At 46.4% G+C, this 20,191-nt stretch overlaps 1 protein-coding gene across 2 annotated transcripts in view; it reads right to left on the bottom strand.

The window, feature by feature from the left end:
• USP34 (ubiquitin specific peptidase 34) overlaps window positions 1-20,191 on the bottom strand; it is a 260,330-nt gene that overhangs the window by 168,269 nt on the left and 71,870 nt on the right. For both annotated transcript variants that reach the window (XM_077282722.1, XM_077282723.1), the window contains exons 4-7: window positions 18,164-18,214; window positions 14,215-14,364; window positions 3,993-4,060; window positions 1,609-1,801 (exon numbers count right to left, since the gene is read on the bottom strand). In XM_077282722.1, the coding sequence (XP_077138837.1) occupies window positions 1,609-1,801; window positions 3,993-4,060; window positions 14,215-14,364; window positions 18,164-18,214 (462 nt within the window). The remainder of the gene's footprint in view (window positions 1-1,608; window positions 1,802-3,992; window positions 4,061-14,214; window positions 14,365-18,163; window positions 18,215-20,191) is intronic.

Here is a 20,191-nt window from a genome sequence, read left to right as displayed (position 1 = left end):
TCGTCTGAATCCTCCGCGGTCCGACCTGGAGAGGGGCCCCGGAGGGAGTCAATTGCCCTGGCTAGGGAAGCCACAGATCATGACAGAGAGGCTGCCCACTCAGGGGGGCTAGGATCTACAGGGTCGACGGCTGCGGCATCGGCGACAGTACCGGCGGCGGCAAGAGGCGGCTGCACAGAGGGCGAGATACAATCTGCACACAAAGGAGTAGTGTGGGCTCGGGGCAGGGCCGCATTGCAAGTGGCACATGCAGTGAAAAACACTGTGTGCTTCTTGTTACCCTTTTTAGTCTCCTTGGATTGAGACATAGTGCCTTTGGAGACAGAGCGGGCAGTATACGCCAGGGAAGGGGTTAAGCTTTCTTGAAGCAGGTTACCCACGGTCCTGTCTGTGTCCCCAGGGAGAGTTATGGCGGTTCTGGAGCGCTGTAGAAGCGTGGGCTCCGTGCAGAGAGTGTGGAAATATGGCCCCCGAGTTTTGGAGGGCGCTTCTCGTCCCAGACGAGAAGCGCCGATGTAGGGGGCGGAGCTACGGCCGTGAGAGGGATTTTGCCCACTGCGGCCTACTCCGGCTGAAGAAGCCGGGGACTAAATTTTTGGGGCCTGCCGGCGATGTGCGGCCCGCGACGGAGCGTTTCTGAACCTCCGCCAAGCACCGCCGACCCCCGGTCGGCGGCGTCTCTCTCCAGGGACCCGGACCGCATCGCTGCCGCACACAGGGGAGCAGGGGGGTATGTACTTACAGCCGCAGTGCTCCCCGGTTCTCACATCTGCAGGGCGGTTCTGTGAGGGTGTGTACTCAATCCATGCACCCTGGATGGGGATGGAGAGGCCCCTGATGCATCGTCTGATCAAAGGGGTTTTTGTTGGTGCTGCGGCACATCTTCCCCTCCGGCTGCATTTTCTCCAGAGCACATTGCTCTATTGCAGGTGGGGGGGGGGGGGGGGAATCGGGACCGTATAGGAACTGTTGCCCCGGCGCAAGCTTTTCGTGCGCCATACGTCGCAGGAGAGGGACGGGGAGGTATACTCGCCGTGCTCGCCTGCTGTTGGTTCGGGGGAGAGCGGACCCTATAAATAAAGGACCCGTCGCCCCCTTCACTCCGCTAGATAAAAAAAATAAAAATTTACGTAAAATTAAAAATCAAAAATTTAAATAAAGTTGGGGTCTGAAAAAAACAGACCCAAGTGCCTCCTACAGACACTAAGCAAGAACTGGTTGAAATTGTATCCAGTGAAGGGGTGTATACTGCAGAGGAGGAGTTAATCTTTCTGTCTACTTAGTGTCCTCCTAGTGGCAGCAGCATAACACCCATGGTCCTGTGTCCCCCAATGAGGCGTAGGAGAAATACATGTTCCCAGCCACACTAAGATCTATGCTAATTTCTGTGAGGTTATTTCCACTTTTAATTCTAAGAAATCTTGAACAGAGAAAAGTTGTGAAAATATTTATTGAAACAGCACATTTAATATGACAAGAGATTATTTACTTAACATATGAAAATGTATTTTGATAGAAAATAAAGCCAGGATATAAATTCATTACAACCAGCATAAGAGGAAACCTGGCACATGACAAAGGTTTCCAAGGAGAAGATGGCGCACTTACCGTTATCTGGCTCAGCCCAGCAAGTCTCATTGTTAGTGTAGGGGACATAAAATATTTGAATGCCAAGTCAAGGCTTTCTTTATCAAAGCACAAAGCGGTGTCCAGGGGCTCCTTCACCGTGCTCCACATTAGGTCAGCCATGTTACGGGCTGCACTTTGCCGTAGATCCTGGTCAGACAGTTTACACAAATACCTGGAAGAACAGAACAGAAAACAGTTATCACCACATAGGCAGGTTCAGAGATCTACATTCCTACATTTCATCTACAGAAAAAGTAGGTGCAACCTGGCTGAGTGCATACACATACTGGTGGGCACAGTATACATCTGTATTCACCTTGGGGACTCTTAAGGCACCTGGGGGACACTGCACTTCTGATATTTAGCAAGGTAAGTGCTGCATGAAACGCAGAAAAGTCAGAACCTGACTTTTAAATAACGTGCTTTACCTGCCTTGTTACAGCTGTTCTTGAAGAAATATCCTACAATAATTGGGAGTATAATTACAAGAGCCCTAGAACAAGGATATCTAACAGTCATTATGATGCCTACACAGTGAAGGAGTGAAATCCCAGATCAAAACTCACCATAAATCTGCAACACAACTGACATGCCGAAAATATTAAGGCCACAGTAAGCATGTCTTTTCTCTCTGCAGAGAATTTTGGCTTTATTTGGAGAGGATTTCCAAAGACCCAGCATGTGAACTCACAATTAGGAAGGTTTAATAAGACATCCATGGTCAGAAAACGAACAGTGAGGACTTTTCCAGCCGTGGGTCTTCTGACCCAAAAACTCAGCAGCCGCATATATGCATCTGCCACTGATACATTCAGATCAGGAGACCCACGACGTGGTGTTCCAAACTCGACCCTTTTTTTTTTTTTCCAGCACCGGGGTGGTGCAATTAATCTAAGGTCCCTGACCCTAGCATTATACTCACAAGCTGCCAACTTCAGTTCTTCCTCACACTGCTGTAGTCCCACACTGCCATCTTGTAACCACAACCTCTGTCTGACCAGAAGTCAGACAATCTCTCAACATAACTCTCACGAAAACCCCCCAAGGAAGAAGCTATTGCGAAACGCGCGTCGGGGTCCGTGCTGCATTCACAGGTTATGTATCATGTATTTTCCTAAGCCTTTTTCCTTGTTTACACTATCTGCCATTGGTCCTCATATTAAGCACTTGGCACTTTAGCCATCTACAAGAATTAACTTTTGACACTCATTACTTGTATCTTTGCTTTATTATTCTGTTTGAGTCCCTGGTTTGGGTATTTAACCTGAACATAGCACTACTTGCATTTTTTTCTGGAGACTAATAATTTATTAACACTGCTTCCATATTTTTATAGGACTATCATCCTTCGAACACTCACGTCCTCTTTGCTTCTAGCCGCGGGTCCGGCGCAGGCGTACTTTATCTGCCCTGCTGAGGGCAGAGCAAAGTACTGCAGTGCACAGGCGCCGGGAAAGGTCAGAGAGGCCCAGAGCCTGCGCACTGCAGTACTTTGCTCTGCCCTCAACAGGGCAGATAAAGTACGCCTGCACAGGAGCCACGGCAAGAAGCAAAGAAGATGGGAGGCCCTGGACCCGGACCGCGATGCCCATCAGACCGGACCGCACCGGGACAGCCCCTGGGTGAGTATAATCTAACTTGTCTTTCTTCTCTTTCAGGTTACATTGGGGCTTATCTACAGCATTACAGAATGCTGTAGAAAAGCCCCTGATGCCAGAGGCATTAGCTTATAGGTGAATTTTGGGTTGACAGATTCCCTTTAAAAAGCTTATTAGGCAGTCGATAGAAGTCTGCATGAAGGCAGGTTGATGGTTTAGTACCCCAAAACCAGGGCTATGGAGTTGGAGTCCATTTTGGTGGAGTCGGAGTCATGGAAATTGAGTAGGAGTCGGAGGTCTGGCTTACTGACTCCACAGCCCTCGCAGGGCGTTGTGCAGTTGGAATCCATTTTTGTGGAGTCTGTGTCATGGAAATTGAGCAGACGGAGATCTGGCTTACCAACTCCACAGCCCTGCCCAAAACCAAATGACAGCATTAGCTTCAAGCCTCTTCGTGGTGCCCATGGTTTCCCCAAAAGCAGAAAAATGTGTTGCACCCAACAAGTGCATGCTATCATCTAGGTGAAAGCCTGCGGATAGGTGATGCTCTGAGGACAATACTCCTGTATTTTAGGTAATCCCACAGAAAATTAATTGAGTATTAGATTACTTGCAGCGGCCACTTCATGCCAATAGGGCATTTCAGAGCCCCAATTTGGAGACCAAGAGTGTCAGTAGTCATCCCACTATCTACAAGTTATCACATATTTGTTTTATTTTCTTTTAGACTTTCATAAACCAAGTAATTGCTATATACGCACACACCTTATAACATAGGTCCTGAAGGGTATAATATGCTGCATAACAGCTGGGATGTGAAGCCATATTCTGATCTATAAAAGGAAAAAAATACATGTTTGTCACAAGTATCGGATTAAGTGCTGACCCATCAGACCATAGACTAAACAAATAAATACACATATCATCACTGACAAGAAGGAGAATGCGGAATTACGGAAATCACAAGATGGAAAGACGTGATAAACAGCAAATAAAAAAAATTGAAACATTTTCAAAACATTTCGATTTATTCAAGATTCAAGTATGAGTTCCACGAGCAGAAATCCCCGCACTTACACACATCATTCATTTTTAGCATAAAATTTCAATGAAAAACTTACAAGTGAAATAAAAGGAAAATAAAAATTCCCCATTGATTTTTATGGTTTCCATTTTTACAGTATTTAATGTAACTCATGATCTGCAAACATGTTTCTGTAGGTCTGTACAATTTATATACTGTACTTTTTTTAATGAATTCTTTATTTAAAGTATTTAACAAACAAGGAAAACAAAAGAACAGGACATCTTTTTTGTGACGTAAAAAAGGAGATTTTTGTGTACTCACCGTAAAATCTTTTTCGCCGAGCCAATCATTGGGGGACACAGGACCATGGACCATGGGTTGTATGCTGCCTGCCACTAGGAGGACACTAAGTTAACACAAAGATTAACTCCTCCTCTGCAGTATACACCCCTTCACTGGCCAGGATTCGACCAGTTCGGTAGTAAAGCAGTAGGAGTATGAAACGAAAAACAAAACTATGTCAAAACCAAAGGAGTAGCAACAAGCCAAAAGGCTAACAGGGTGGGTGCTGTGTCCCCCAATGATTGGCTCGGAGAAAAAGATTTTACGGTGAGTACACAAAAATCTCCTTTTCTCCTACGCCTCATTGGGGGACACAGGACCATGGGACGTCCTAAAGCAGTCCCTGGGTGGGGAGCAACACATCTGCTAATACCCCATGTACCACTGGCTTACCGCTAAGGTACTGCCGATTGCAGAATGCGCCTGCCAAGGGCGGCGTCTGCAGAAGATAGAGAATGAATGTGGTAATGCTTCGTAAAAGTATGCAAGCTGGACCATGTCGCAGCTTTGCAGACCTGTTGTGCTGACGCCTGGTGCCGAATGGCCCAAGAGGCGCCCACCGACCGAGTAGAATGGGCCTTAATCCCTTCTGGGATAGGAAACCCCTTGACACGATAGGATTCCTGAATAGCCGATCAAATCCACTTGGCTAGAATAGCCTTGGAAGCGGGAGAACCCTTCCTTGGTCCCTCTGGAAGTACGAATAGGACATACGACTTGCGGAAGGGAGCCGTCCGTGAGACGTACCGTCGAAGGGCCCTCACCACATCGAGAGTGTGCAGAGCTTTCTCAATGCGATGGACTGGTGCCGGACAGAACGAAGGCAGAATAATCTCCTCGTTGAGGTGAAAAGAGGAAACTGCCTTGGGCAGAAAAGAAGGAGAAGTCCTCAAGACTGCCTTGTCCGGGTGAAAAATCAGAAACGGAGGTCGGCAGGAGAGTGCTGCCAAGTCCGAAACACGTCTGATGGATGTAATAGCCACTAGGAAAACTACCTTCCAGGAAAGGATTGTCAGAGAGACGTCCTGCAGTGGTTCGAAGAGGACCTCCTGAAGGGCTCCAAGGACCAAATTAAGATCCCACGAATCCAAAGGCATCTTGTAAGGAGGTGCCACGCGGGAAACTCCCTGAAAGAATGTCTTAACCGGTAATCTATTGGCAATTTTTCGTTGGAACAGGACTGATAATGCTGACATCTGTCCCTTGAGGGAACTAAGTGCGAGACCCGACTAGTCCTGATTGGAGAAATTCCAATATGGAAGGGATGGAAAATGCCAGAGGCGATCATCCATGTGCGTCGCACCATGCGAAGAAGATTCGCCAGGTACGGTGGTAACTGCACATGGACACAGGTTTCCTAGCCCTGATCATGGTGGAGGACACCTTGGGAGTGAAACCTGCTTGGCCTAGAATCCAGGATTCAACGGCCAGGCCGTCAAAGACAGGGCCCCTGAGTTCTGGTGGTAAATCCGGCCCTGTGAGAGAAGATCCATGCGATCTGGAAGACGCCAAGGGACGTCTGACGAGCTGAACCAGTTCCGCGTACCATGCTCGGCGCGGCCAGTCCCGCGCCACGAGGATCACTGGCACCCCCTCTGCCCTGATCTTCTTGATGACCCTCTGTAGCAGGGGGAGAGGAGGAAAAATGTATGGGAGGCGGAATTGACGCCACGGCAGGACCAAGGCATCTGCTCCAACGGCACGTGGGTCGAGGGATCGGGCAATGAACTGTGGGACCTTGTTGTTTAGCCTGGAGGCCATGAGATCCACGTCCGGGGTCCCCCAACGATGACAAATCTGTTGGAAAACCTCTGGGTGAAGGGACCACTCGCCCGAGGCGAGACCCTGGCGACTGAGGAAGTCCGCCGCCCAATTCTCCACACCTGGTATGTGGATCGCTGAGATGAGCGAATGGTTGGTTTCGGCCCAACGGAGAATGTGCGACACCTCGAGCATGGCCGTCTTGCTGCAGGTTCCCCCTTGGCAGTTGATGTACGCCACAGCTGTGGTGTTGTCAGACTGGATTCTGACGGGGTGACCCGCCAGAAGGTGGTGAAACCTTAACAACACTAGCCTGATAGCTCGGATTTCCAGGATATTGATGGGGACTCTTGAGTGGACCACCGCCCCTGTGCTGTGTGGTGGTTGTAAATCGCCCCCCAGCCCATGAGGCTGGCATCGGTGGTCACCACCAGCCACCGCACTGGGAGAAATGACCTTCCCTGGTTCAGGGAGGACTTCAGCGTCCACCACCTGAGGGTCTGTCTGACTCGTGGGGACAGACTGAAACGGCGGTCGAGAGAAAACGGGTTCCCGTTCCACGCCAACAGCAGCCCAAGTTGTAGTGGACGAAGATGAAATTGCGCAAACGGGACTGCTTCTATGGCCGCTTCAATCTGCCCGAGAATGCGCATGCTGAAACAAATGGAGTGTGAGACTGGACAGGAAAGACTCCGAGCTTCCCGCAGCAAGGCAAGGGCCTTGTCTGGAGGGAGGATGACCAGACCGCGGGAAGTGTCCAGCATCATTCCCAGAAAGGAGATCCGTTGAGTCGGGATCGGAGAGGATTTTTCGAAGTTTATCTTCCAACCCAGGCGAGAAAGAGTATCCACCGAGAGATCGACGGACTCTTCGCAGGCTGGGTACGATGGGCCTTTTATCAGTAGGTCGTCCAGGTACGGAAGTACCACCACTCCCCTGGAATGAAGAATGGCCATGGCAGCCGCCATGACGTTTGTGAAAACTCTGGGAGCGGTGGCGAGGCCGAAAGGTAAGGCCACAAACTGGAAGTGTTCCTCGCGAAATGCGAAGCGAAGGAACTGTTGATGAGGAGGAAATATTGGGATGTGGAGGTAAGCATCTTTGATGTCTATAGATGCTAGGAACTCTCCTTTTTCCATAGACGCGACGACAGAGCGGAGAGATTCCATTCTGAAGCGCCGAATTTTGACAAATTTGTTCAGAAGTTTTAGGTCTAGAATCGGACGTAACGATCCGTCCTTTTTTGGGACCACGAATAGGTTCGAGTAAAACCCTTTGAACCTTTGGTCTTGGGGAACCGGAATGATGACTCCATCCCTTTGTAGTGCCCGTATGGCCTGGAGAAAAGCCGCTGTCTTTGGTCGGGGGGGGGGGGGGGAGGAAAATTCTATATTGTATCCGGAGGACACCAGTTCCCTGACCCACTCGTTGGATACGACCGAGAGCCAGGCTTGACGGAACGAAAGTAGGCGACCTCCTACTTTGTCGATGTCCTCCAGATGTTGCAAAGAGTCATTGAGTGGAAGATCTAAGGGATCTGGATCCCTTAGACCCAGATAACCGCGGTCTGGGTTTCCAGTTATGGTTAGGTCTGTATGAGACCTAGGAACCTCGGCCCCAACGCGCACCTCGTCCTGATGCGGGGGGAGAAGGATGTAGACGGCCAATTGGGATTGTTAAGAAAAGGCCGGAATCGAGATTGTTGTTGATACCGAAACGGCCGGGTAGGCTTTTGTTGTGGGAGAAATTTACTTTTGCCCCCGGTAGCATCCGAGATTATTTGGTCTAATTTTTCTCCAAATAGGCGATCAGCTTGATAGGGTATAGATGTCAAAGAACGCTTGGAAGCAGAATCTGCTCGCTAATCTCTGAGCCACAGGGCTCTTCTGATGGAAATTGCATTTGCGGCTGCCTATGCAGAGCAATTGGCCGCGTCTATTGAGGCATTAACTACGAAATCCCCAGCCTGGGCTATCTGGTTAGCCAGGCTGATCGCCTCTGGAGGTAAATTACTATCTTGGATGGTCGTGGTAAGCACCTCAGTCCAGGCGACCATAGCCTTACCTACCCAAGAAGCAGCGAAAGATGGAAAGAGAGACGCTCCTGTGGCCTCGAAGACGGAGCGAGCCAAGTAGTCAATTTGGCGGTCAGAGGGGTTCTTGACTGAGGAACCGTCTGACAGAGATAGGATAGTTTTGGAAGCGAGATGCGATACTGCAGGATCCACTGCGGGGGACTGTAGCCAGTCCTTGATTAGTTCCTGAGCAAAAGGGTATTTGGCCTCAATAGACTTTTGTCCCATGAAGCGTTTGTCAGGGGCGGTCCCTGTGTTTTTGTACGATTTCTTTAAACTCAGGATGAGTGACAAATACTTTTTGGACATGTTTTGTTTTCTTAAAAGACACCCCGTGTTCTGGAGTGGATACGGATTCTGTGTCCACTTTCAGGGTCTTGTTGACCGCTTCAATGAGAGAATCTAGTGTCTCTTGGGAAGTCGAGAGATCCTGAACGTAAGAGTCATCGGACTCATATTCAGAGTCATTTAGGTTCTCCGGAGAGGGGGAACGAGAGACTGAGCTCACTGATGCTGAAAAGCAAGCATGCCCGTGGTCAGGGGGTGAGACATGGGTACGTTTCCTGGTACCTCGAGCCCTTAAGGCCCCGTCTCACATAGCGATTTACCAACGATCACGACCAGCGATACGACCTGGCCGTGATCGTTGGTAAGTCGTTGAGTGGTCGCTGGGGAGCTGTCACACAGACGGCTCTCTCCAGCGACCAACGATCAGGGGAACGACTTCGGCATCGTTGAAACTGTCTTCAACGATGCCGAAGTCCCCCTGCAGCACCCGGGTAACCAGGGTAAACATCGGGTTACTAAGCGCAGGGCCGCGCTTAGTAACCCGATGTTTACCCTGGTTACCAGCGTAAATGTAAAAAAAAAAAAAAACAGTACATACTCACATTCTGATGTCCGTCAGGTCCCTTGCCGTCTGCTTCCCACACTGACTGAGCCGCAAAGTGAAAGTGAAAGTACAGCACAGCGGTGACGTCACCGCTGTGCTGTACTTTCACTTTCACTTTGCGGCGCTCAGTCAGAGCAGGAAGCAGACGGCAAGGGACCTGACGGACATCAGATGGTGAGTATGTACTGTTTGTTTTTTTTTTACATTTACGCTGGTAACCAGGGTAAACATCGGGTTACTAAGCGCGGCCCTGCGCTTAGTAACCCGATGTTTACCCTGGTTACCAGTGAAGACATCGCTGGATCGGTGTCACACACACCGATTCAGCGATGTCAGCGGGACCTCAATGATCAAAAAACGGCCCAGGCCATTCCGACACGACCAGCGATCTCGCAGCAGGGGCCTGATCGCTGGTACGTGTCACACATAGCGAGATCGCTACTGAGGTCGCTGTTGCGTCACAAAACTTGTGACTCAGCAGCGATCTCGCTAGCGATCTCGCTATGTGAGACGGGGCCTTTAGGGACAGAGGGCGCCCCCTCCTGGAGGGCGGATCCGTACCGTCGCCAGAGTCCTCTGCGGTCTGACTTAAAGAGGGACCCCGGAGGGAGTCAATTGCTTTGGCTAGGGAAACCACATATTGTGAGAGGGAAGTGGCCCACCCAGGGGGACTAGGCTCTGCAGGGTCGACGACGGCAATGGCAGCGGCGGGAGGCGGCTGCACAGAGGCCTGGTCACAAACCGCACATAATGGGGTATTGTGAGCTCGGAGCAGGGCCGTATTGCAAGTGGCACAAGAAGTGAAAAACACGGTGTGCTTCTTGTTAGTCTTTTTGGTCTCCTTAGGTTGAGACACAGTGTTTATATAGACAGGGGCAGGATATGTGCTACGGTGCAGGGAAGGGGTTAAGCTTTCTTGATGCAGCTTACCCACGGTCCTGTGCCTGTGTCCCCGGGGAGGAATTGTAGCCGCGGCGGTTCCTGTCAGTCAGCGTGCCACCTTGGAGTCCCCACAGAGATGAGAGTAATATGGCCCCCGAGATTTGCAGGGGCGCCTCTCGTCCCAGACGAGAAGCGCCGGAAAAAAGGGGCGGAGCTATGGACGTGGGCGGAACTGCGGCATAGTCCGGCTGAAAGCCGGGGACTAAATTTTTGGGCCCTGCCGACGATGCACGGCGGCGGCCGCGACGGAACGCTGCTGACTACCGCTGACACCCGACCGACGGCGCCGCTCCCCAGGGACTCGGACCGCACCTCTGCCGCAGATGGGAGCGCTGTACTCACAGTGCCGCTGGTAAATCGCTGGCCTTCTGTCATGTGAGGGTGCTGATCCGTGCACCTTGCCATCCATCTTCCTCTGTACCCCAAGGGGCTTTAGTCATGGGGCTGTGTGACGCCATCGATGTGGGCCTTGTCTCAGGTGTCGGGCCCCGGAGAGGAACATGAGAGCCGTGCTCTATGTGCTCGCCGTCTTGCAGGGGGGGAGATCGGGCCATAAAAGGAACCGTCGCCCCAGTAAGGTGGCGTGCCCCAGACGTCGCAGGAGAGGGACGGGGAGGTATACTCGCCGTGCTCGCCTGTTGATGGTTCAGGGGAGACCGGACCCTATAAAAAGGAACCCGTCGCCCCCTTCACTCCGTTAAGTAAAAAATTAAAAATTTACAGAAAAATAAAATCTTTAAAATAAAAATTAAAATAAGAAAGTTGGGGTCTGAAAACAGACCCAAGTGCCTCCTACAGACACTAAGCAAGAACTGGTCGAATCCTGGCCAGTGAAGGGGTGTATACTGCAGAGGAGGAGCTAATCTTTCTGTGTTAACTTAGTGTCCTCCTAGTGGCAGGCAGCATACAACCCATGGTCCTGTGTCCCCCAATGAGGCGCAGGAGAAATAAAGGCTACCATTTGCATAACAAGTTGTTATTTTCAGAGAGTCACAAAGACATCTAACTATAATAGGAAGTGGGGGGTAAAGGGAGTGGAGGTGAAAACTTAGGAAGAATTGGGGGATGGGAACAAGGGAAAGAAGGGTAGATAAAGGGTTCCGAGGTGTCCTATTGCTTTAGAAAGAAAAAAAAAAAAAATTTCCATTGATGTGAGGACTTGATATTTGTGCGACAAGTTGATGTATTTATTGGTAAAATTTTGCCCTACAGAGAACATTTTCATTAATGCATTTTTTTCAAAGATGCTGTGACAGACTAACCGGCAATTCTGTTTTCATTTTTTTTCCTAGCCTGTTTATAGTATGGGAAAATTAGCTTACACTTTGATACATCAAACTTATGGACGAGTCAATACCAAAATTGCTTTATTTTTTTAAACTTCCGGATTGGTACAATTGGGCAACAAAGTTTTTTTTATGTTTTAACTATTTTTATTTTTTTTAATTACATTTAAGTACATTTAACATGTTTTCTTTATCCCATCTAGGAAACTGAAGGTGCGAGTACTGCAATATATAGTAAAAATAATCTATGAATAGAGTTGAGCAAATATGTTCGGGATCGGTCGCCGAATCTGAATTTGCCATATTTGTACCATATTGTTAACCTAGTCGTGCCGAATTTATGTTTCATGATCACCTCCCATTGACCCCAATGACAGTCGGCTTGTGCTCAGCAAATATTGCCAAAATAATATGTCGGCGATCATCAGAACCAAATTTGTAAAAAAATTTGCTCAACTCTATGAAGCCCAGCCTTTGCTGTGCCAAAATGACTTCAACGGCGTCTTCGGTAGGCCCTCGGCTGCTATTCTAATCCTTCTGCACCCCACAATTGTGTTGCAGGGGGTGGAGCGAGTTAATGGCTTCTTGACCTAATTATGTCAAAACAATTTCAAACCATTTAAATGCCGCTGTCAGATATTGACAGTAGCATCTAACTGGGTAACCCGCAGCAGTCAGCGCTAGCTCTGGTCACTGCTGTAGAGACAGATCTTTAATTGCTTATGGAGCCAAGTTTGCTCAATATACCCACATCCAATCTATGAAAAATATACACGTCAAAGTTCATTAAGGGGTTAAAACAACGTAACTAACTTCTGCATATGAAATGTCTCAGATACTGGAAATTCAATAAATGTTTTAACCGGTGTGACAGATTTCCTTCAGTCAGAAAAGATTGTTTTACCTCTATGTAGTGAAATATGTGTATGTATGGATGTATGACTAGCAGTAAATTCTAAGGGGTAACGTTTCTCCTTATGGAGAGTGACATACCAGCTGGCTTGTCAAGGTAAGGAGGCTTATTCGCCGTGCAATGCTCCTCTGGGAATTTAAATATGCAAATTAGACCCCTCTCCAGAGCCTCTCACCTAGCCAAATCAGTTCTCATGCTTGGCACTGACGAGGGCCAACAGCCCGAAACACCGTGTCTGCGAATTGAGATACTGATTTGGCTTTTATGTTAAGTCATAATGCACGACTCGTTAAAGGGTTGATTGTGACTTGTAGGATCGCTACTTCCAATAGGTGGCGCTATAGAGTTAAGTCCTCTTTTTTTCAGCAGAGGCAATTTGCATATTTAAATTCCCAGAGGAGCATTGCACGGCGAATAAGCCTCCTTACCTTGACAAGCCAGCTGGTATGTTACTCTCCATAAGGAGAAACGTTACCCCTTAGACCCCAGTCCAGAGCCTCTCACCTAGCCAAATCAGTTCTCATGCTTCGCACTGACGAGGGCCAACAGCCCGAAACACCGTGTCTGCGAATTGAGATACTGATTTGGCTTTTATCCTAAGTCATATTGCACGACTCGTTAAAGGGTTGACTGTGACTTGTAGGATCGCTACTTCCAATAGGTGGCGCTATAGAGTTAAGTCCTCTTTTTTTCAGCAGAGGCAATTTGCATATAGCAGTAAATTAACATCTGTCCTGAGACTGCAGCTCTCACAAAGGTCCTGACCTATGTTATCCTGAGAAGGCAGTCTCCTGGTCTCCAGTCACCCCCCAGGGGGCTGTCCTGAGAACACACACAGAATTGAAAACACTTCACACCTCCTAGCGCCTTTGATGGGAAGATGCCAAATTGCAACATGACACTGTATATTTACTCTGAGAAAGAAAGATTACACGAATAGTGTTCAAAGAAAAATAATGTATTTATTGGTAGAATAGTCCGTCACAAACCAAGGAATTAGAATATTAACCTGAGAGGCTGCTCTAGAACTCTAACCCCCGGGTTAACTCTATAAATTAGGCTTTTACACTTAGAAACCTGTTCACAGATTGAGGGGCAGCCGAGCTGATGTGATCCATTTCATATTCATCTCCCCTCAAGTGGCAGAATGCCGGACTGCAAAGTTTAGATATTGCTATAAATTTTCTCCCTTTATTTTCATAACTGTTTTGCATATTAGTAAGTCACTTTTTATTTCCATATTCTTATATCTTTTATTGTAAGCACTGTACTTTTTTCCATTAAAGCTTAAAACTTTAATAAGTTTGAACTTTGTACTCTCTAAATAATCCATAGCCTTAAAGTGTGTGACCCTGCTGATTGGCAGACAGCAGCAGTAGTATTTCCGGTACTCATCGTCCGTGTGTTTGGAGAGTGGTGGCAGCGTGTACGAGCGTGGTGCGTGGTCCGTGTCAGGGTGTGATTTATGCTCCCATTGCAGTATAGGACAGAGGCTGAATGCTGGACTGAGTGAGAGGAGATACATTACCCCTTGCAGGCGCAACCCCCAGTCACGTGATGAGAAGCAGGTACGTGACACTCTATGACTAAGAATTTTTCCACTGCTGGCACGCTAAATAATGACAAATAATTCAAAATCTAATGCTACCCAGCTATGGAATATTTGGATTTCTTACGTCTACAGTTCCATCTTGAATATGCAGACCAACATGCAAGTCAGAATAAAAGCCTATCATGACTGTCAACTTACATTGGACACGACAGTGATGAATGCATGAGCAATTAAAAAGGGAAGAGAATCCGGAGATCCATATTCGAAGCAATCCTTCATTAGAGAAAGTCCATTCTTTCCACAGAACAGACAGACGTAACGGAGAAGGTGCAGTGGGACTTCTACATCCTGAAAGAAAAGCAGGAAACAATGTACTAGACAATACAGAAAACTAATACACTGGTAGGGGGAACAAAATGGTGGCAAAAAATCAAAGCCACAGTATGAATTTCTGTAGGATAATTGAATTTCCCTAAAGGAGAACTGTCACCAGGTTTTTGCCACCTAATTTGAGAGTAGCATAATGTAGAGATCAAGACCCTGACTTGCTGTAGGTCTGATAAAATCACTGTTATCAGCATGAGATTATCAATAAAGACTAGAGGACTATTAAACCTGCTGCCATGCAGTCCTCCATAGACCCTGCCCCATCACTGATTACCAGCTTTGTGTACACTGTGCATGGGCAGAAAGCTGCCAATCAGTGTTGTGGGCGGGTTATACAAAGCGACAAGCATATTCATGGTAGCAAAAATTATCTTTATTAATGCATCACATAATACAGGCCATGGCTTGATAAAGACTTATATCTTGTAAGCTTGAAACGTTGCCGTCTCCCTGTATTGTGAGATGTATTAATAAAGCAGAAGATACTTTTTTGCTACCGTGGATGCTGTTGCTGTTTTCTTCACCTTCAGATCTTATGAAGATTGGGATCATCCCTTTTTGGCATACTTGCAAGCACTACCTACATATCAACTTATTTGTGGTGAGGTGCTGCCCTACAGTTTCTATTATTCATGAAGCAGAGCCTGGCCGCACGAATGCAGCCAGGAATACGTCTCTCTGAAACTGCCAGGAACCATAACTGTAAGCCAGACTAGCCTGGCTATGCGCACAGACAGCTTTTCTCTGCACCGCTCTGGATGATTGACAGGTCTCTCGCAATGGGAGAAACCAGTTAATCGCCTGCACTTAGAAAAGTCGGTCAGGGGGTGAGCCAGACTAGTCTCATCTCCAACTACAGCCCCCAGCCGATTATTTAAAGTATATTTTCTCAGAAATGTTGGATCTTTAACCCTTTCATGACCCCAGCTTTCTCGGTTTTGCGTTTTCGTTTTTCGCTCCCCTTCTTCCCAGAGCCATAACTTTTTTATTTTTCTGTCAATATGGCCAGGTGAAGGCTTATTTTTTGCGGGACTAGTTGTACTTTTGAACGACATCATTGGTTTTAGCATGTCGTGTACTAGAAAACGGGAAAAAAAATCCAAGTGCAGTGAAGTTGCAAAAAAAAGTGCAATCTCACCTGTTTTTTGTTTGGCTTTTTTTGCTTGGTTCACTAAATGCTAAAACTGACCTGCCATTCTGATTCTCCAGGTCATTACGAGTTCATAGACACCAAATATGCCTAGGTTATTTTTTATCGAAGTGATGAAAACATTCAAAAATTTGCTTAAAAAAAAAATTGCTCCATTTTCCAATACCCGTAGCATCTTCATTTTTCATTATCTGGGGTTGGGTCAGGGCTTATTTTTTTGCGTGCCGAGCTGACGCTTTTAACGATACCATTTTGGTGCAGATACGATCTTTTGATTGCCCGTTATTGCATTTCAATGCAATGTCGTGGCGACCAAAAAAAAAAAAGTAATTCTGGCAGTTTGACTTTTTTTTTTTTTTTTTTTTTTTATCGCTACGCCGTTTAGCGATCAGCTTTTTTTTTTTTATTATTTTTTTTTTTTTAATTGATTGGGTGATTCTTAACGCGGCGATACCAAATATGTTTAGGTTTGATTTTTTTTTTTATTTCTTTATTTTGAATGGGGCGAAAGGGGGGTGATTTAAACTTTTTTTTATTGTTTTCATATTTAAAAAATTTTTTTTTTTTTTTTTTTTTTTTTTTGCCATGCTTCAATAGCCTCCATGGGAGGCTAGAAGCTGCCAAATCTTGGTCGGCTCTGCTACATAGAGGCAATGATCAGATCGCCTTTAGCGGAATTACTGCATTGCTATGAGCGCCGACCACAGGGTGGCGCTCATAGCAATCCAGCATCAACAACCATAGAGGTCTCAAGGAGACTTCTGGTTGTCATGCTGACACGCCAATGACCCCCGATCACGTGATAAGAGTCACCGATGCGCGCATTTCCGGCCAGATGCCCTTATTACATGCCGCTGTCAGAGTTTGACAGCAGCATTTAACTAGTTAATAGGTGCGAGTGGATCGCGATTCCACCCGCGCCTATTGCGGGCACATGTCAGCTGTTCAAAACAGCTGACATGTCCCGGCTTTGACACGGTCTCACAGCCGGAGCGCACATCAAAGCGGGGGTACTGCCCTCGGACGTATTATTCCGTTCGAGGGCAGAAAGGGGTTAAAATATATGTTAAAAAATAAATACACAAGCGCCACATTTGTGCAGCCAGGGTCGTGTTCATGCTGCCTGCGGTTTGGGCAGCCTCAGCCAGGTGACAGGTTCCCCTTAAAGGGCTATGTTCATATTCTACCACAGTATCTCATGGAAATGTAACCACATAAGGACATTAAAACTGGGGGGAAAGCAAATGTCTCAAAAGAGTCAATTTCTTTATTTTAAGGTCCCATGTAAATATTCATTTATTTTGGGGGGGAAGGGGGGGAATATGGAGGTCTCTTTAGTGCATTTTAACCCTACTAAATCCTTGGTGCATATGGAAAGTACATCTGCGCCGGGGTCAGCATGTGGAAGCGGGCTCAAGAGCCAAGTCCACTCTACACGAAGCTGACGACTGATTGTTACACTGCCGCAAATGCTGGGAGCCAATGGGTTACGATGGCCAAGAGGAACGCTACCATCTTGGCACTCCTGTGAAGCCCAGCCATAAAAGGATCTCTGGCTCAATGCCCCCAAGGGCCGCAAAAAAAAAAAAAAAAAAGTAAAAAAAAAAAAAAATTATAAAATTGATAACCGAGTGAGCATGCTGTAATCATCCCCTTGCACAATGATGTTCAGTGTGAGTGTGTACGGCCAATGGGAGTGATTACAGAACGGTCACTGCATCATGAGCAGTGACTATAATCACTTCCCCGAGGACCCCAATGGCTGTAAGTGAGCAGCTGCAGGGGGAGTAAAACTTCATTTTCTCCCTGTAGCCGCTTCTTTGGTAAGGCAGCCAGGCAAATTCTAAACACCATTTAAAGGGAACCTGTCACCAGGTTTGGCAGATACGAGTTACGGCCACTGCCTTTCAGGGCTGATAAACAGCATTCTATAATGTGTCATCCACACAATTTGCTCAGCATCGTGCTCCGGCGCAGGCGTACTTATCTGTCCTGTTGAGGGCAGAGCAAAATCCTGCAGTGCAGAGTCCCCGGGAAAGGTCAGAAAGGCCCAGCCAGCACCTGTGCACTGCAGGATTTTGCTCTGCCCTCAACAGCCTGTGCAGGACGAAGGGACGCGTCATCCACATTAACCAAGCAGGAGGAAAGCATCACAAGATGGGAGGCACCGGACCAAGACCATCCTGCAGGTGAGTATAATAAGTTATTTTTCATCTCTTACAGGTCGGATCGGGGGCTTCTATACAACATTATAGAATGCTGTATATAAGCCCTGAAAGGCAGTGGCCGTAATTCGTATTGGCCAAACTTGGTGACAGGTTCCCTTTAACTTAAGATTTCCACTATATCTGCATTTTTGGAGGTGACATGCTTCCTTTAAGACCAGTACACGTCTTCCAGTTAAGCAAAGCTTTTTTATATATCTCAACGTAATAATACGAAGTCTAATATTTTGCAGGTAGTAGGGCATGAGGCATTACTTCTTTGTGTAACCATATTCAGGAAACATTTTCAAAGCATTCTTTTGTTAAATTAAAGGGGTTGTCCAGTCCAAAGTGATAAGTCTGCAGTCACTGATCGTTCTTAACACAATGATCGTAATATACTTACATTCATGTCACAGAAGGCCCCTAGGAGATTGCTTTCCTGCGCAGAGATATCCTATATAAAAAAAAAAGTCAGAATAAAACAAGTGTTTAGCTGCTACAATGAGCGGACATCACAGACATCGGGCTCCTGCGCAGTCGCAGGTTATGGCCTCCGACAGTAGTTGTGCCACATGCAGGATACAGGTTTTCAAATACTGCATTATTTCAGCTAGACCCAGAGACATAATACAAGCTATATCATACTGTAATATACATCAATAAATTCACCATTCATGGTCTCCCTCTTTATAGAGGATCCATCACCTCTCCAGACATGTCCATTTTTTAAAGACATATATACCATATAACTCAGAAGCCTCATTTTTTTTATTTTTATTTTTTTTACAAAACGTTGGTGCGGTTCCTGTTATCCTTCCTGAATATTTATGAACAAGTTGACAGCTGGATGTCACTAGTTCTTCTTGTCAAATGGGTGTGTCAGTCGGCACTGACCTCACATCATCACCTTGTAAGGACACGCCCTCCAGTAACAGGTAACACCCTATTGTCATTATATATTTCATGGAGGAATAAGAGGAACAGCACAACACACAGATTAAGAGGCTTCAACGTTCGTATGTCATGAAGAATAGAAGTCAGGAGAGCGGGAGGTCCTTGTTTAGCTCTTCAGCCCCCCAACCTGTCTTCACTTTCATGACCAGGCCAAATTTTGCAATTTTGACCAGTGTCACTATCAGGTAATAATTCTAACACCAACGTATCACTGCCATTCTGAGTTTGTTTTTCATAACACATTGGACTTTATGTTAGTGGTAAATTTAAGTAAACATTTTTAGCGTTTGTGAAAATATTGCAGTTTTCCAACTTCCAATTTTTATATCCTTAACTCCATCATGCTGCAGTCAATTTCAGGTTTTGCATTTCCATTTTTTCCTCTCCTTCTTCCCAGACCCAGAGCCATAACGCTTATTATGTCCACAGACATATGATGGCTTGAATTTAGCAGGAAAAGTTGTACTTTTGAATGACATTGTACATTTTTCCACATAGTGTACTGGGAAATGAGGGGAAAAGCCAAGTGTGGTGAAATTATGAAAAAATAAAAAATTCTAACAGCTCTTGGGGAATTGTTTTTACAGCATACATTTGTGGTAAAAATGAACTTGCGATACGATTCTCCTCATCAATACAATTATAGCAATACCAAACATGTCCAGTTTTATTTAATAACTAGCTGTACTACCCGGCTTCGCCCGGGTTAATGACTGCTGTTAGCAAAATAGAATGTGTTAACAAAAACTTATTCTGCACACAAAAACCACAAAACAAATAGATAGAAATGTAATTATTAAAAGGCAAAAACTAAGCTAATAGAAGAATTTCACAACATATATTAGCTTTGTTATACTGAGAATGTCTTTGTTGCCTTATATTAACCAATCAGAGCTCAGATTAATTAACTGTAGCAAAATAGAAGCTGAGCTGTGATTGGTTGCTATTGGCAGCCTGATAAATCCCCAGCCAACAGTAAGCCCTCCCCCCTGGCAGTATATATTAGCTCACACATACACATAATAGACTGGTCATGTGACTGACAGCTGCCGGATTCCTATATGGCACATTTGTTGCTCTTGTAGTTGTCTGCTTATTAATCAGATTTTTATTTTTGAAGGATAATACCAGACTTGTGTGTGTTTTAGGGCGAGTTTCATGTGTCAAGTTGTGTGTGTTGAGTTGCGTGTGGCGACATGCGTGTAGCGACTTTTGTGAGATGAGTCTTGTGTGGTGACATGCGTGTAGCAACTTTTTGTGTGTCGAGTTGCATGTGACAGGTTAGTGTAGCAAGTTGTGTGCAGCAAGATTTGTGCATGGCGAGTTTTGCGCGTGGCAAGTTTTATGTGTGGTGCGTTTTGAGTATGTGCAAGTTTTGTGTGAGGCAACTTTTGCATGTGGCAATTTTTCTGTGTGTGCAAGTTTTGCATGAGGTGAGTATTCCATGAGGTGAGTTTTGCACGTGTGGCGAGTTTTG

The sequence above is a fragment of the Ranitomeya variabilis genome, chromosome 2, assembly GCF_051348905.1.
Source record: "Ranitomeya variabilis isolate aRanVar5 chromosome 2, aRanVar5.hap1, whole genome shotgun sequence".
Lineage (NCBI taxonomy): Eukaryota > Metazoa > Chordata > Amphibia > Anura > Dendrobatidae > Ranitomeya > Ranitomeya variabilis.
The sequence above is the reverse complement of the archived record's forward strand: the minus strand, read 5'-3'. Positions and strand labels throughout refer to the sequence as shown.